Raw genomic sequence first — 19,070 nt, 5'->3', positions numbered from 1 at the left:
ACCAATGACAACATGGTCAGGCAGAGGAGGTTTAAGCACACACCTTGGATACTAAAACTACTCTGAATAGAGCTTCAGCTGCTGTGTTCTAGAAAGATGCAAACCCAGAATGCCATCATGTAAACCAGATTAGGATCATCTCTTGAGCTCTCTCAGAATCTAAGGGCCTCACTGGACCAAGATACTAGGATAGGAAAGGGACAGTACAGGCCAATCTGTGCTCTTTCATCAATCACCCTAGCACATTATCAAGCAGGGAGATTTAAAAGCCACAGACAGTTTCTCCAAATGAAGCAGAACTGCCCTGGCCTTTGTCAAGGGACCCACCTCTTCCTGACCTACCTGCGGTGGCAGTCTTCACCGACTTGGATGTGGAGACGTTGGTGGCGTTCTTGGTCTCCTTGTCTTTCTCTTCCCCGCGGGCGGCTTTGACCTCAGGAGTGGTGGTGGTTTTCGTGGCCTTTTCCACAGATTCTTTCTTCTTAGGAGAAGCCACTCTGGACACCTTATCAGAGGCCTCTTTCAAGCCCACTGGCTTTGGAGAAGCAGCAGAAGGTTTGGATTTACCATCCCCTTTTTTGACAGGTGAAGATGACTTGGTCTTTGTGCCTGGCTTTTTGCTCTTGGTCTTCTCTTTCAGATCCTTCTTCAGAGCTTTGCCCAGGTTCTGCTCAATGGCCAAGGCCTCGGGGTCCACCATGGACACGTCAGGGTGGCGGGGAGATGGGCTGCGGTCTTGCATGGGGGCTGGTGGTGGGTCCATGTGCCTGTATGTGACGGTTTTGTCCGTGGGGATGGTTTCAGATTCATCTTCAGAGTCGATGTTGGCATCAGCTGTGATGGAGGGGCACTCTTCCGTTTCCGGGGGAACGTCTGAGTCTGTCTGGGATGGAGCTGACTCGCTGACTGAGGTGGGTGGAGTTTCATCACACTGTCTCCCCTGCTGCTTGCCTCCTGGCGGTGGTGGGGCTCCTCCTGCTTGAGTGAGGGGCCTCTCAGACTCTTCAGTTGGGTCTTCACTGGCAAACCACTCTAAAGGATTGGGGTTAATGAAGGACGGGGACAGCTCTGTCTTGGGATGCTTGTACTCACAAGAAGACACCAGGCATAAATCAACATCCTGGCGGGCCTCTGAGGGGGACTTCTTTTCTGCAGTGTAGCATCGGTCTGACGTCTCATAGGAGTACGTAGATGCCTGAGGGGTCCTGGTGATTTTCTCTGTGGTCTCATAACAGTATGTGGAAGAATCAGGGGACCGTGTGGTCTTTGTAGATGTCTCATAGGTATACGTTTCAGACTCAGGAAAACTGGAAATCTTCTCAGTGGTCTCATAAGAGTAGCTTGAATCTCCAAGTGTGTGGCCACTATCTTCAGTGTCATCATAGCCATTGCTGATGTCGTCCAGGAGCCTTCGAGACCTCTCAGTCTTTTCATAGCTGTAACCACTCACTTCAGGGGTCCTCGTTGTTTTCTCGCTTATCTCATATGAGTATCCACCCTCTTCAGGGGTCCGTGTGGTTTTCTCTATAATTTCACAGGCATAGCCACCATCTTCTGGGGTTTTGGTGGTTTTCTCAATGGTCTCATAGGAGTAGCCACCATCAGATGGGGATTTTATGGTTCGCTCTGTCTTCTCGTAGTAATAGCCTCCCACGTCTGGGGTCCGATGGGTTTTCTCATATGACTCATAGTTATAACCTTCTTCGTCGGGAGACCTGTCTGCTTTCTCTGACTTTTGATAGGCATAGCTAAAATCACCAGGTGTCTTCCCTCCATTGTCGGTCTCCAAGCCAGAGGCAGTCAAATCTCGATTCAAGGCTAGATGGTGTTGCATTGTATCAAATAACATTGAGGCACGGAAGCCGTAGGGCTCTGTGGATGCTGCATCCACTGGGACAGAAGAGGAAGTGTGGCAAGCTGCTGTGTCTTCTTTGACGGCAGAGGTAGAATCAGAAAAACTAGGTGAGTATAAAGGAGAGGATTCTCGTGGAGTTAGCGGAGAAATATCAGATTTCGGTGAAAGCTTCTCTCCTTCTAGACTCTGCACTTTCTCAGAGGTGAGAGAGGCATATAAGGAGATATCTCTGGGAGGAACCACATCGGATAGGGTATCTTCCTGGAGAGGAGAAGCTATCTGAGACGGGGTGTGTGCAGATGAGGTGGATGGGGAGGCCTCTACCTGAGATACAGAGATAAGCTCAGAAAGATCATTATCTTGGGTGTAGGACGGCTCCTCCATTGGTGGTATCTTATGTGATAAACTAGAGTCCTGCAAGTCAGGACTATAGTCCACTTCAGTTGGCCCATTTTCTGTGATGTGAAGTGCGCCTGCACCCACAGCAGGTTGATCTGGAGACTGGCGACTAAAGTCCATAGCAAGGGAGTGGTCGGGGGATTCTTGACCAAACTCAATAGACATTGAGGATTGTTCAGATTTGTGATCTTGAACTGGCGTCCTGGATTTAGCTGTTTTAGGGGAGAAGTCTGGTGGAGAAATTGACATCGGTCTTGGGCATTCTTCTTTAGATGGAGACATTTCTGTTTCCTGGAAAGTGGTGGGTGTTTGGACAACAGACACTGAAAGGGAGTCATCGACTTCGGTGGAATGGGGAGAGCCAACCTCAGCATGCAGAGAAGGAGACACGTCATCCGTTGTTGGCTCTGGGAATGAGCTTGTAGCCACAGAAGCTGTAGAAACAGAGGCTACACCTTCCATATGAGAGTAGGTGTCTTCTGCTACACCCTCGTCCACGGGAGTAGCTGATTTGTCAGAGACGGTTCCTTCAGAAATGGACATCTTGGTGTCTTCCTTAAAAGAGCCAAACTGGCTGACATCAATTTGTGTAGGAGAGACATCTCCTCCTAATTTTCTTTCATCCAAAGCCAGTTCTGGTTGAGAGCTCACAGCTTCAATATCATCAGCTTTCTTTTCTTTGTCAAAGTCTTCCTTTATTGGTATAAAGTCTGTGTCTTTCATTTCCTGTTTCTCTTGGAAAAGGCCAGAGGAAGGTGTTTCAGAAACTGGACTTATTTGATCTTGGAAATCTCGTTTGCCCTCTTCTCCTTCAAAGGGGCTTTCAGTGCACCTGCCAGGCGTCTTGCCATCATCACTTAGAAAACTTTCATACGCAGACTCTGATCCAATTAGGGGTGGGCTTCGTAAAGGAGACAAAACTTTTTCAATAGGAGATTCTGAATCAGGTACAGGTTCATCCATCGGGCTCATAGAAGGCCTCTCATTGTCATCTTTGGCTTCATCGAATTCAAAACTCTCTGGAGCTGCTGGTGTTTTTTCGATGACTTCTGTGGGGAGGTGACTGGATTTCTCATCAGTAGGAGATTGGTAGTAAGGGGTGTGACCAGCACTGCCAGTCACAGACTGAGATGGAGACACCACTTCCAGAGTCTTGTCCTCTGGACTGGCACAGTGTTCTTCAACTACTTCTTGAGTCACCCCGGGAGACAATGGGACTGCTGTTTCTGCTGAGACATTAATCTCATTGGGTGTCAGAGAGAAGTTCACACTACGTTCACCCAGAGGGGTCTTCTCAACAGGTGATGGTGGAGAAGGACTCAGAGATGGACTCTTGGATGGACTGAGTTTTCCATCTAAAACAGCTGAGGTGTCTTTGATTTCCAGCGTGGCACTGCCTTTCACTTCTTTCTCTTCAGAGTAAGCATCACGGAGAGCAGATTTGCTGAATTTGTCTTCCTCCATGGATGAGGGCGGTGATATGGTCGAGGCTGAGGCATTGTAATCCTTGCCGTCAGTGGCATCTGTTTTTGACACGTCAGAGAATCCATTGAGTGACACAGCAGGCTTGGAGCATTCCTGAGCATACAGAGAGGACTCATATTTGGTGATGTTTACAAATTCTTGAGATGGAGATTCGGTCTCTTCATTGTTAGTCTCATCGCTCATCACGTCCCGAGGAGTAGACATCTCGTCCATCGGGGTGGGTTCGCTGGATATCTCAATGGTGGACTGTGTATAGCCAGAGGTAGCAGTGAATTCTTCGGGCTGGTCTTCTCGATTCTCCTCATCGGAAGCGGTGGCCTCGCTCTCCGAGCCTCCAGGTAGGGTCTCATCATGAATGGACGAGGCAGGTTCTTGGGCAGGAGACTGGGCTCCAGGTTGCTTGGCCGGCGTGGTAAGGAACCCGTACTGATCCTCAGCACCACTGGCCTCTGCGGCCTTGTCAACCACTGCCATCACGTAGTCTTCAGCTTCGACCTTTTCAGGCTCATATTCCTCATCTCTGGCATCCTCAGCTTTGTCCTCCTCTTCTTCCTCCCCTTCCTCCTCAGATTGCTCGGCCTCCCCTTTCTCCACTGCCTCGTTCATGTCTTCTTCTGCCCGGTCATCACCGCTGGCCACAGATTCCCTCTTCTCCTTGATGTGCACGTCGGCCTCGGCCTTGGCACTTTCCTCATCCTCCATGGGGCTGGGCTTTGAGCTTCTCATGCACAGATTCTCTTCACCATCGTCTTCGGGCTCCTCCGCCTCCTCGGTCTCAGCCTTCTCTTCATAGTCTCCCGTCTCTGAAGATTCTTCAAAGCCAGCGCCTTCATCTTCAAACTTTTCAGTGTCATCGACCCCCTGTTTCTCAACGGGCTCCAGCTCCTCGGGAGTCTGCTCGCACTCCCCCTCGCCCTCGGTCGTGGTGATGCCCTCATCGGGGGACTCAGCAGGCCCTTTGATGACTTCTGTCTCCTTCTGGATGACATAGGCCTCCACAGGCTCACTCTCCTTCAGTTTCTCTTCATCCTCAATTAGCTCCAGCTGAGGCTTGATGTCCTTCACTACATCGACCTCCTCAGCCTTTAACTCCTCAAAGTCCTTGGTGAGATCCTCCGGGGAAGACATGAGGGAGCGCTCAGCTTCCAGCTCTTTGGCAGGGCCGGTTGCTGCGGCTGCCACTGACACAGCCGCAGCAGTGGCCACGGCGCCGATGGCTGCAGCGGCCGCCTCTGTGGTCTTGCCTTCTTTCTTAGTGACTTTAATTTTCCCTTTCTCCTTTGGCTTCCCAGCAGCACTTAGGGCGTCTTTCTTGACAGTCTCTTCCTTCTTGGGCACTTTGGGTTTTAATGCAGCTGGTTTTTTTGCTTCAGAGAGAGGCGTGGATGTTTTCTTTATATCTTTAGAGACCTTCTTGATTTCTTTTTTGGGCTCCTTTTCTTCCTTTTTCACTTCTTTCTTGTCTTCCTTCTTCACTTCCTTCTTGGCTTCCTTCAGCGGCGTTTCTTTCTTAACCTCTTTCTTGACATCTTTCTTCTCTTCTTTCTTGACTTCTTTTTTGACCTCTTTTTTCACCTCTTCCTTTTTGGTTTTCTCCTCTTTCTTGATGGGTGTCTTGTCCTCCTTCTTAGCCACTTCCTTCTTTGGCTTGTCCTCTTTCTTTTCTTCAGACTTGAGCTTCGTCTCTTTTTTCACAGGGACTTTTTCCTTGGTGACTTTGGGTTTGACGTCCGTGGCTTGCTTTTCAGCCACCTCGGTTTTCGCCAAGGGCTGGTCTTCCTTGCTGGGTGCCTCCTTTTCACTCATTGAAGGCTTCACCTCTGGCTTGGATGGCTTATCTTTTTTCACCGTGACCTTTTCTTTGCTTTCCACTTTGGGTGACTTTTCCACATGGTTAGCTTTTGCAATGTCCAGGGTTTCCTCTTTAGACTCCTTCCGCACCGTTTTGCTTGGGACTGGCTTTGGGGCTGGCTTCAGGCTTTCTCGGCTATCAGCCCTCTGTTTCAGCTTTATTTGCTTCACCGCAGGAGAGGCTACCTGGCCAGTAAGATCTTTCTGGGTCGCCAGTGGCTGTTTCAGGAAGTCCAAGTGTTTTAGTTTCTCCAGGCCTTCTAGAATGTTGTATTGGGTGCTATTTCCAGGAAACAGGACTCGGATGATTTTCTCAGCAGGGTTTGCTGGGTGCCACACGATCAAAGAGGAGACTGACGTTAAATAGGAAATTGGGATGTCTATTTCTTGACCATTAGGCAGAATTAGTTCAGCCTTGTCTTTATTGGTGCCAGTCCACTGCTGCATGAAATACTGCATTTCCTTGCTGTTCTTGACTGGGTTAAGTACATACATCTCCAGTTTCCCAACTCCCATTTTCTGGAAAAGAATGACAGGATCGATGGTATTGCTGACACTTCTGAACAGAGGCTCTGGTTTCATGGATAATTTGTTGAGGTACTGCAGAGTAAAACAAGCTTCTTCTATGCTTCTTTTCATCTTGATGTTTGGCTCGGGGTTTTTTAGATTCTCGGGGACATTAAGAAACACAACCCCTAAGTCGGGGGAGATGAGGTTTTTCATCCAGTCACTGTTGGTGGTGGAGCCCTGGGACTGCTCCTCCTCCAGCTCCGCTATCTTTCGCTGTAGCATGCTGTTTATGCCGGGCAGGTTGTCATCCCCAATGTGGGTGAGCAGGATGGAGTCCACTCGGTCCAAGTGTCGGATGAGCTTCCAGAAGCAAGACTTTCTCTCGGATCCTCCGTTGATGAGCATGTTGAATCCATTCACGGCAAATAGTGCGGAATCACCCCTCCCTCCTGGGAAGATGTAACAGCAGGGCTTGGACAGCTTGAGAAAGCCCCCGGACGTGGGAGGTTCCAGGATGTCAAAGGGAGACGGGACTTCCACCGACTCAGAGAGGTACTCAGTGAACTCAGAGAGTCCTTCCATTTCGGGCAGTATAGAGGCTGAGTTGAGTTTAATGTTGATGAAATCTTGGAGATTGTGTCTGTCGAGATTGGAATTCTTCCAGTCCCCTTCTTCAGGACAGAACAGGGTTAAACTGGCTTTGTTGGCTGGATGGGTGGTGCTCAGTAACTCCCCAATCTGAGATTTTAAAAAAGAACAAAAAAAGCGTTTAAGTGACTATTGTCATCCCTGATCCAACACCTTTACCTAATTTTAGATATTAGAGTGTGGCTGGATTCTTACATGGCTCATGCACTTGTATAGTGATGCTATTTGATGCCAAACTGCCTCCATATTGAATAGTCAAGACATATATCCTAAGTCCCTCCTACTACACTCCTAACACCAGCCTCTCTTTTGGAACTGCTTCTCCTTCCTCTGATCCAGCAAACTTGAGGCTCTTCATGACCAGAACTCCTGCTCTGACTCTGAGTCCAGTGCCACTTGATTCATCAGGGTCTATGTCACACAAATGATGTTGTTATTGTTGTTGTGAGGTGCTATCAAGTTGAGCAACCCTATAAACAACAGATCTGAGCCCTGTCTTATTCTGCATCAATGATGGAATACTGTGAATATCACCATGAATATCCATGCTTACCATGAAAAGATACTCTTTAAAAAAAGATTTAGCTATCAAAGGGGAAGGCTGTGTGAACTAGTCACCAATAATACAGAATATTTTCTTTTATTCTTCTGGGTTTGAAAAAGAAAAAAATCTTGATGACACATTAAAGGTATTTAGATAACAGGATATTTGCTGGTGTCTCCTTTTACACTTTGGTGGATATAAAAGGCTTGGCTTCGTTTTTCCTTTTTTTGCCCCCTGGGAGACAGGAAGTTATGGATTAGCCATTACTGCAAAATTACCTGTTTCTGGCATCAGTTCACACTATTTGAAACTTGAGTAGTTCACCCAGAAGATTCTCATACTATGATTTAAAAGGCAGTTTTGCAAATACAGATGCTTTTGTTGACCTCATTAAAGAGTGAGCTAATTATATAAGAAAGTGGCCAAGTTCACTTCTTGTTTGCTTATGTTTAAATACAGAGTGATACAGCATGTTCTTTCACAACTATCATCCTTCTAATTGAAAGTGAGGTGTTAAAGGATGAAGATCAAATTTAGCTGAAATGGTTTCCAATGTACACTGTTTAGTACTTCTTATAGGATGAGAAGGTGATAAAGTAAATAAAAAATAAAACCAAGATTACAGCTAATTGAAAGGTATTTTCTCCCCACTTGGGTATATAGCTATGTTTTCTGGCTCTAGCCTAGTAAATAAGGGAGAATCATACCAGGAACCCCTGTCTTTCTTTTCTTTTTTTTTTTGTTTCTTCAAAATTCCCAAGTCAGGTGAGAGTTTCTAGTTGAAAAAGGCTCTGGGCATTTTATGGTACATGATGAAAAGGCTAAGAAAAAGTTTCATTTAGGGTAAGCTTCACCAAGCCAGCAGGTCTGAATCAGGATGTGAATTGGTTCCTCCTATTCAGCCATGGCTGATGAAGCAAAACTAAAATGGACATGAATTTGAAAAGTGCAGGTGAACTGGGACAATAAGTGGAATGGGGAAAATTGCAGGTTTATGCCTTGTTAGAAACATTATTATCTCTCTTGGAGGGGAAAAAGGGACAGCACACACTGTGCATAGCAACCAAATCTCTTAACAAGCACAGGTGGAAACAACAATGCCCTGCTCAAAGATGGCAGCCAACCGCACCATTGTGAATGTCTGTCACTCTCCACTCTCCTGGCAATAATCCACTCTCCCACATCTGGGGTCTGAAAGAGTTCACTAGCCTTTTCTAGGACTTCTATCCCAGGGCTTCCACAGTAATTTCCATTCCAATTATTATTCTCCTCCACCCAAATTCCTAAACTGGTTCAAATCAGTTTGATGCCCTGGACTGAACCCTTACCTTTTACTACCAGAGTGATTTTACTCTGCCCACACAGCCCTGCAGAATATCACTATTCTAAGGCCTTAAGCGTGTGTGTGTGTGTGTGTTACTTAGAGACTGGGACGTTTCCTACATTTCATTGCAGAATGCCATTTTTATTTAGTCTTAAGTATAAAATTTTATAGGGGGGGGCCACAAAATAGCAAGCCTTTAGTCAGTTTCCTTGGATTTAATTTTACAGCTTCCTAGACAACAGATGTATTGTGTTGGGAAAGTCTTCAGTCAAGAACCTCTCCAAATTATTAAGGAGCAATGATGTTAGTATGAGGACTAGGGTATGCCTTATTCAGGTCTCTTCAATCACTTTCTATGCTGCTGAGAGCTGACAATGAATAAAATGACAGAAGATTAATTGATGCCTTTCAACTGTGGTGCTGGAGAAAAGTACTGAATTTTGGACTAGAAAGAATAAATAGGGGAGCTCTGGTGGCCTAGTGGCAAGGAGCTGCAACTACAATCCCAGAGGTACATGGTTCACCAGATGCTCTGCTGGGGAAGGAGGGACAATCTCCTCCTGTACCAGTCAGATCTGATTTGACAGTATACTCACACAAAAATAATAATAATAATAATAATAATAATAATAATAATAATAGAATAAATAGTAACTATAAGTAACTATTCTTAGGTGAAGCCTTTGTTCAATGTGCTGGTCAAAACAAACATTAGCACAAAATACCATCTCTTGCCCAATAAGTATCACAGACCTTTATCATTTTAACAGCATAACTGGGATTCTCTCAATTCTAATTATTCACATATTCATTTGACTATGTAACTATTATGTTATACATTTTAAAGTGCTCTGGTGGCCTAGTGGCAAGGTGCTGCCCAGAAATACCGAAGGCCCACTGTTCGAGGCCACCAGCTGCTCCGTAAGACAAGGTTGGGCAATCTCCTCTCTTGAGAGTAACTGCATCTGAAAACCTGCTGGAGGGTCTATTATGGGTGGTTCCAACTTGATGGTACACCACTACCACCACCACAACAACTACACAATACATTTTAGAGAAAAAAATCCAGGATAACTTAGTTTAATCTTTAAATTGTGAAATGTTTAAAATGAATTTTTAAAAATTCTACCCTAGCTTAGGTGTATTGTTGTTGTTGTTATGTACTGTAGAGGAGGAACCGGTCCATAGCTGACCCTCCAGTGGGTTTTCAGAGGCAGTTAATCACATGGGAGGAGATTATTCATCCTTTTCCCACAGAGCTGCTGATGGCCTCAAACTGCATCCCAAGGGTGTAACCAGACAGGGCAGGAGGTACTCTGTTATTCATTCTTTTTATAATATGATATATAATATAATAATAGGATAGGATAGCATAGAATAGAATAGAATAAATAGAATAGAATTAATATAATTAATATACTATAATATGTTGTTGTGTTGTTGTTATGTGCCGTCGAGTCGTTTCCGACTCATAGCGACCCTATGTACAACAGTCCTAAACCCTGCTCTATCCTGTGCCAATCACACTGCCTCTGACACACCCATCCCGATTACCCCAGTCACCGAATCAATCCATCTCATAAAGGGTCCCCTCCTGCGCTGTCCCTCCACTCTGCCCAGCATGATGTCCCTCTCCAAAGACCTGTCTCTCCTTACAACATGTCCAAAGTATGTCAGGCGAAGTCCCAGAATCCTTGCCTCCAAGGAGCAGCCTGGTTTAACCCTCTCTAGGATGAATCTATTTGTTTTCTTGGCAGTCCATGGTACATTCAATACTCTTCTCCAGCACTACAGCTCAAAGGCGTCAATTCTCCTTCTATAGCACTACACACACACACACACACACACACACACACACCCCTTTTACCTTAAAGAAGGTAAAAAGTTTGAAGAATACTTTTGTACTTTCCATCTTATCAATTGTACTATGGGCGGCTGTAAAATGATTGTATGAGCACCATTCCCCCTGTTTAAAAAGAAAAAATGTTTGCAGAACATTCTGAGGTATCATGGGTAATGAAAAAACAACAAAGACAGGTTGACAGATGGAAACTCATGACACACACAGAGAAATAGAAAAAAGGTCAGCCCTGCTGGGGAGGTTTCTTTTCAGAGATGAGAAAAAAAGCAGCACAGTGTGCATGGGAAGGCAAAAATGCAGAGATGAGGGCTGGAGATGGCCAGCCAAGAAGGAAAGAGAGGAGGATGGGAGGAAGAGAAAAAAACAACTTGTAAGTCCTTGGAGCTGCCGAGAATAATTGTCTCAGTGTAAAAACCTTATGTGTTACTGTGGATTATCCACTACAGTTTATCTAGCCATTGTTGGTACAGCGCTCACCACATGCCTAGGTAGGACTATGCAGATGTTACATGTTACATGCTTGTGATTGGTCAGGAGGATCGTTTGACTGACTGACATCAAAAGAAGATAAAGAGTGCCCTTTGGGTGCAAAACAGTGCAAATAAGGTGTTTAAAGTGCTTGCATGAGGATTGATCAGATTTACCATTCTACCAGGTTTAGACTGGGCATGCCCAAAGGCAGAAAATGGGGATGCCATTGCTATCAAGAAAGGAGAAGAGAGGGCAGTATACCCTTTGGGCCAGAGATTCCTCTACAGATCAGAGTTAAAGTGGCAGAGTGAGACAGAGAGATGGCCACCAACAGTAGCAGCATCCCAAGTGGTGGAGAAACAGAGACCAGTATGAGACAGAGTACATGGGGCACCTCTGTGGATCCCTGACGGAGAGAGAGCTGAGCACCTTTAGGCCTGGGTTTACTGGTGGAGAAGGGGTAGGACATAACTGGAAGAATGAAAAGAGCTTTGTTGCACTTGCCCCAAGTCGTGAAGAGTTTAAATCCAAGAAGTTAAGAGTCAGAGAAGCCTGCCTATGAACACATTTAAGAAGAGTCTGTCCCCAGAGGTATGCAGTTCAAATCCACCAGATACTCAGCTGGAGAAGGAGGGGCAATCTCCTCCCGTACCAGTCAGATCTGATTTGATGGTACACGCATAAAATAATAATTTTTTTATTTTTTTTTAAAAAGAAGAGTCTGTCCTGATTGAAGAACTATACCCTGAATGTTTCCAATCTCAGAACCACATGTGACTTGCTACCTCACATGTAGCATCAGGATCGAAGGAAGACACATTAACAAACTGCATTTTGCAAATGATACAAATCTGTTTGCTGAAAGTCAAGAGAACTTGGCTGATTTTGGCTTGAAGATCATCACAGACTATATATAGAATTCAGTATGGGTTATACTTCAATATAAAGAAAACCAAAAGCCTCACAAATGGACCAATAAGCAATCTGGCCAGTTCAATGCACCTTGTCTTCTGAGAGTGGCTTCTTAAGATATGATGAAAGCCTGCTAGTCTTTATTTCCTACGCACATTGACTGGTACCCTCTCTGACTTTTATAAAGATGGATGAATGCCATGCCTGGAAGAAATACTGCTTCGGGGCAAAGATACATCTTTTTTGTTAATTACATTTCTTTACTAAATGCAGCCAAGCAGGAAGAGGAAGCAAGAGATAAGAAATAAATGGTTTTTCTGCAGATGGAATCAAAGAAATAAGATTTGAATTCATAAACCACGGGCTACTAACTACATTTTTCTCTTGTGATTAGGTTACTTGTGTGGTTAATGAGGAAATAGAGTAGACAGCTTATTTCTGGATTTTAGCAAGGCACTTACAAGGACTTCAGTATAGTGTAACAGTGAAATTGGGTCGTGTACAGCCAAAAGATTCTCCATAAGATGGATCTTCACAGTGACAGAGTCACTATACAGAATCAGTGGGCTTGAACTATCGGATCACGTGGATGGTACAGAATAGGGCAAGGTTCAGATCTGTTGTTCACAGGGTCGCTATGAGTCATAGACAACTTGATGACATCTAACACCACACAAACGTGAAATGTTTTAAAAACCGGGGGAAAGTTGCTGCAAAATCAACTCACACACATGGTGACCCTGTGTGTGACACAACAGAACTATGTTCCACAGGATTTTTGGTGGCTGAATTCTCAGTAGATCACCTCTCTTTCATGGACTCAAACCTCCAGTCTTTCAGCTTGAAGCTGACCAAGTTAAGGGTTCACACCATTAAGTACTACACGTAGAAACAGTGCCGCTTAACGGACACATGAAGGAATGTCTGTGATGACCAGCCTCAGGGCTCATTTTTGTCTTTCATAGGACTGACTCAGATAAAATTGGTAAAGAAATATTTACCAAATCTGTGGGCAGCAGGAAAACAGGATGAATAGCAAAATGGGAGGTGGTAGAATGAAGACATTTCTAAAAACACCTAACACTGGATGACAGCTAAGCTGTTCTAACATGATGGTGTTTGAAATGGATAAATGAAAGGTCCCGTGAACAAGCTGAGTAACGTGCAGGATTGAATTAACAACAATTCCCACAGAAAAGACTCTATGATTTTGATTGAGAGTCAAACAAATTTATTATAAAGCTATAGAAACTGCAGCTTTCAGGCTTCTCACAGGGATGGTACCCTTGCAAACTTCTGTATTTATTGTATAGTGATACTTCTGTAATTATTTCTTTTCCCCCTTAAAGGGAACACAAAATTGTGTAAATTGTAGAGTATCTCAAAACCAGCATCCTCTCCCAGTTAATATTTTATCATGATTAGGCGGCTTCAGTTACTTTCAGATGGCTGTCAGAGAAGATCCACTGACAGTTAAAACATTTCACCAATTTTTACAATACTAGCCTGGCCAATTGGCTTCTGGAAAGTGGTGTCCAGTTTGAATCAAAAAACCTGGAATAAGCTTCCTTGCTGGAATTCCCACCATCCTAGTCTGAACCTCTAAATGCTAGCTATGGGTTCCTTATTCTTAAGACATTTCTCTCCCTCAGCTCACTTACCTAGTTTCTAGGCTTTATGTACTGCTAATATGCTACAGAGGGAGATCTGGTTGCTTAGTGAGAACTGCACTGCAATCCCAAAGGTATGCGGTTCAAATCCACCAACTGCTCCATGGGACGATCAAATGATAGGCTGTCTCCTTGCATGTGATTTCCAGTCTCTGAGAACCTGCTGGGAGTCAGCTATGAGTCGGTTCTGACTTGACAGTACACAACAACAACAATAACATACTAGCGCGCTGTGGTGAGAAGCTATGATGCAATTATCAAGGCAAGTGGTTTGAATCTACCAGCTGCTCTGTGAACAAATGATGGGCAATCTCTTCCCATGCAATTAATTAACTGCCTCTGAAAACCCGCTGAGGGTCAGTTATTGGTTGGTTCTGACTCGATGGTATTCAACCTCACTGCCAATATAAATGCTGGGAAGTCTCTTCCAATATATTTTAAAGTTTCTGAAACCTGGTGGAGGACCACCATGAGTCAGAACTGCCTCGATAGCAGTTGAGTTTGAGTGTTTAATAGCTTGCAAATCACAATCTCTAGCCCAACTCTGAACTGCAGATCACAGATCCTACTCTATGGGTAACACCCAGAACTCAATAAGACCAGGGCTGAGCTCCCTGCCAACATCAAGGCTCTAATATAGGACTAGGGCTGCACTGCCCCCACACCTCCAAACTGTATCAATAGAAATACCAGGTTTATCTTGCACAAATTCAAGAAAACTAACAATGCCAGATACTGAATTTCTATTGCACTGACTATCCTTTGAATTTCCAGGAATAAACTACTGAATGCAGACACCATGCAGTGCACTAGGGCTGTACTCTTGAACTTTCTACCTACCCAAGACATCTCCCCTTCCTGCAAATGGAGCAAGGCTGAAGGACAGCAACAGGGAATGTGAAGAACTTTTAATATATTGTTTAATGAAAGACAGTGGGTGAAACTGCTATTTAACCAGGAAGGAGAAAAATAATGTTGGCAGTGATGGTGGAGGGGGTCTAAGACACTGTCATCAGTGCTGTTGACTAATAGCAACTCCATGAACACAGATCTGAACCTTGCCCTGTTGTCCACCAGCCTCAGATGCGGATATTGTTTAGACACTGTTAGGGAGGAAAAAACGATCATATTCCTTCCTTGAAGATACAATGAGACAAATAAGGAAACTTTTGCTAACAGAAGGATTGAATAATGCCCTCAGGAGATGGTGACTTCACATCCCTGGATTTCAGAGTGGAAGATCTGGCCAGATACTAGTGGCAAGGAGCTGCAACTACAATCCCAGAGGTGCACGGTTCGAATCCACCAGATGCTCTGCCGGGGAAGGAGGAACAATCTCCTCCTGTACCAGTCAGATCTGATTTGACGGTACACGCACACAAAAATAATAAAATAGAAAAAAAAAAAAGATTCCCAATTAGTGATTTTAAAATCGGGATTTCCCATTGGCTTCCAACACAAACCCCCTAAAGCTGTAAATGCATTGGCAGTTCTAATTGTAATTTCTTTTTCGAGATTCTCTCCAAGGAGGTTTTCTTTTTCCTGAATTGTGTTTCTGGTTTCTCTGGAGTGATGTGTCTGCTTCAAGACCTACATAAACAGGGCTAGAACTAGACACCAAATGGCCTTAAAAGTCCCTTTGCTATTGAGACATTCTTTATTCTTCTTCCAAAGAGATAACAAGCAGTCACAACTCCAAAAAAGGCTGGAATTTTGGTCTAGTCCGGAGATTTTAACTTTTCTTTAACCATGATGTCCTTCCTTCTAAACTCATAATGTGTAAAACAAAGGTTGAAATGGGGAAGGAAAAAGTAATTCTTGCAGTGCTGACCCCTTCCTCTGCCTCCCTAACACCACTGATCTAATAGTTTCTTGCGGAATCTTTTGCATATATATTGATCGTACTTTCTCGAAATCTCCCAGAATGGGTGGTAATTAGGGAGGCAGACTAAAATAATACATCTAGAAAAAGAAAATAATGCATCTCTTCTACCCTTATATCAAGCTCACCCTTCAGAAACATACCCTTCAGAATCACCCCTGGTCCCACAATTATTATAAACAATCTGCGTTATGCAGATGACACAACCCTGCTCGCTGAAACTGAGGAGGACCTCATGCACTTACTGCAGAGGGTCAAGGACTACAGCCTTCAATATGGACTGAGGCTCAATGTCAAGAAAACAAAAATTCTCACCACTGGACCAATTGGTAGCATCAGGATGGATGGTGAAGAGATTGAGATTGTTCACAGCTTCAGTTTGCTCGGCTCCACAGTCAACACTCTTGGCACCAGTAGCCAGGAAATAAAAAAATGTATTGCGATGGGAAAGTCTGCTGTTAGGCACCTCTCTAAAGTACTCAAGAGCAACGGTGTCTCTCTGGAGACTAAGGTGCACCTGATACAGGCCATGGTCTTTGCAATCACTTGTTATGCATCAGAGAGTTGGACAATGACTAGGGAGGATAGAAGGAGGATTGACACCTTTGAGCTGTGGTGCTGGAGAAGAGTACTGAATGTACCATGGACTGCCAAGAAAACAAATAGATTCATCCTAGAGAGGGTTAAACCAGGCTGCTCCTTGGAGGCAAGGATTCTGGGGCTTCGTCTGACATACTTTGGACATGTTGTAAGGAGAAACAGGTCTTTGGAGAGGGACGTCATGCTGGGCAGAGTGGAGGGACAGCGCAGGAGGGGAAGACCCTCTATGAGGTGGATTGATTCAGTGACTGGGGTAATCGGGATCAGTGTGTCAGAGGCAATGAGATTGGCACAGGATAGAGCAAGATTTAGGGCTGTTGTACATAGGGTCGCTATGAGTCACAAACGACTCGCCGGCACATAACAACAACAACTGCCCTTCCTTGAAATTCATTCTTCATTCAATTAGGGCCATTTCTTTGACTTCCGTAATTAATAGAGAAATCCAATAGATGCACACATCATATTCCATTTATGTGGATCAGCAAAAATGACTTATGCAACAATATTCACAATATTTTGTTGTTATTGTTGTTAAGTGCCGTTGAGTCAAGCATGTCTCATAGTGACCCTATGAAACAAGACCTGAACCCTGTTCTGTAACTATTGTGATTTCTTGACGTTCAAAGAGTACACAGCACTTTAACTTACTAAAAAAAGAGATCAGTTGATTCAGATGCATGAATTGTGATACCTCCTTATTTAAAAAAAAATGTGGCTATGAAAATCTCTTTCCTCTGTGTAATTCCTTTGTGTGGTTTTACTATGAAAAATATTAGTCAATGATGTGGAGTCAAAACGAACCACTAGACACTAACTTCAGAACTGCACAGGAATGCAGAGAGGTGTACAGATGAATGAGTTGAGGGTTCTGGGATGAATGGGACCTATGAGCAGCCCAGCTAACTGTTCATGCTTGGTTCTACGTCCATGCCACTGCAGATCTCCCCCTTCACTGGGGAAAGGTACTGAAAGGAAGTGTGTGTGACCTCACCAGCTCAGACAAATGTTCTATTATTCTTCAGCACAACATGAGCACAAAGACACAATCTTGCAAAACCCACCAATTCTAGTTTCAATTAGTATTATTATTTTGTCATTTTGGTGCAATTTAGTTACCAGTAGGTTGACTGTGACCCATGGCATATACCAGGGTAGAACTGGCTCCAAATGGTTTTTAATGGCTGATTTTCAGAAGCCTCTCATCAGGCCATTTCCCTAACACTTCTCTGGATAAACTCAAAGCTCCAACCAATCTGTTAGTAAAGCACATGAACTGGTTACACATCCTATCAAGGGTTTACTGGACTTTTATCCTATGCTGTGAGCAATGGAAATACATATGTAAGAGGCACTGAGCCTGGATTCTAGCAGCCATGAAGGAAGACAGCAGACTCGGGGGAAAGACAAGGCAGAGTTTTGACTATTGGGGAAAGATGGTTCCAGCGGTAAGTGAACCTGAGCCTCAGAGGCAGGAAGCTCATGGCCTGGCTGAGTTGAGATCCCTTTGCAACTAGGGGAAGGCAGTGCTGGTTGCCTCAAGACATAGAGGACACCACTGTTCTGTGAGCTCAGACTTCAAATGCTAAGTGAAGGGTTCCTTTTCACAGTTCTTTCTTTCTGCCCAAGGATGCAGAGTCCTCTGTTCCAAGCACTTAACACTCAGTTGTGCCATCTGACAAGTGTTTTCGCAGAGCCCTCAGGTGAGTCAAATGAAGCTAGATGACACGTTCCTGGCCATCGTCAGGGCTAAAAAAGTCCACAGAGAGACCTCTGTGAGGGGCAGGGCTGCAGAAGATTAAATTCACTAAGAAGCATGGCTTTCTGTGATACACATGAGATTAAGGGCTGCCACCTCAGGAAAACGGTTCCTAAAAGAAGTGGGAACTCATCTTGTCAGCATATCCCGCAGTCCCTCCACCTAGAAATACACGCTCAGCTCCAGGCAGGACCCAACCAGTTGAGGTGAAGACCCAGAATTGTCTAACTGCAGTATGTAATTAATGGAGACAACAAGGCCTGTTATCTTGGAAATGGCTATTACTCAACCACAATACACTGTCAAATAGGAATAACAACCCAAAAAAAAAAAAATCTCCATTTATCTGATTTTATCAAACATTACTAACTTCATATCATTTTTAATATGCTACGTCATGCTTGGGAAGGTGGAGGACAGTGCAGGAGAGGAAGACCCTCGATGAGATGGATTGATTCAGTGACTGGGGTAATAGGGGTAGGTGTGTCAGAGACGGTGAGATTGGCACAGGATAGAGCAGGGTTTTGGGCCATTGTATATAGGGTCGCTATGAATTCCAGGTGACCAGATGGCACATAACAACCACCACAACAACATTAATTATCTTTGAAAAAGATAATTGTAAGAAATACTAATGGCTCAGCTTCCTTCCGGTCAGCTACTTCAACCATATTTTCTTAGCTCATAGACACGCCTTATTTTCCTATAGTTCCTTTCTGGAATGTGCCTTCTGAACCCACGTGTGAGCAATGGCACTAGAATTAAAAGCAAAGACATCAGAAATTATTAGAAGAGGAAATGTTGTTGTTATGCGTACTGCAAGTGAGCAAGCCAGGCAAATCCCACCTAAAGCCCAAGAGATCTGGGGAGTATCCATCTATCAAAACCTGGCTTTTCTTTCTGGCTCTGTCATTTCAAGTTTCTTGGACATCGTTTTTGCCATCTGTAAAATGATGACCCTTCATGGGTACATAAAATGGTGTCACTTAATTATAGTTGAGTCCAATTAATTATCATTCATAATAGGCCACTGGACTCTAGTATGTTGTTGTTGTTGTGTACAGCAGGGTTGAAACCGACCCAAAGCTGACCCTTCTGCAGGTTTTCAGAGGCAGTTAATCTCACAGGAGGAGATTGCCCATCATTCTCTTTCAGAGCTGCTGGTAGCCTCGAACCATGGGCCTTTGGAATTGCAGTGGAGGTTCTTGCCACTAGGCCACCAGAGTTCCCTAGGTTAGATGACATATTTTCACTTATTTCCTTATGCTTCTAACTCCCTCCAGTGCTTTCAAAGTGCAG

At 44.4% G+C, this 19,070-nt stretch overlaps 1 protein-coding gene across 1 annotated transcript in view; it reads right to left on the bottom strand.

Annotated features, from left to right (window-relative positions):
• Positions 1 to 19,070, bottom strand: part of MAP1B (microtubule-associated protein 1B) — a 123,872-nt gene that overhangs the window by 3,908 nt on the left and 100,894 nt on the right. Inside the window, exon 5 of the mRNA XM_006900038.1 lies at positions 343 to 6,838. Coding sequence (XP_006900100.1) covers positions 343 to 6,838 — 6,496 coding nt within the window. The remainder of the gene's footprint in view (positions 1 to 342; positions 6,839 to 19,070) is intronic.

Source organism: Elephantulus edwardii, unplaced genomic scaffold (assembly GCF_000299155.1).
Source record: "Elephantulus edwardii isolate Elephantulus edwardi_28Jun2011 unplaced genomic scaffold, EleEdw1.0 scaffold00271, whole genome shotgun sequence".
Lineage (NCBI taxonomy): Eukaryota > Metazoa > Chordata > Mammalia > Macroscelidea > Macroscelididae > Elephantulus > Elephantulus edwardii.
This window is presented reverse-complemented; position numbering and strand designations above follow the sequence as displayed.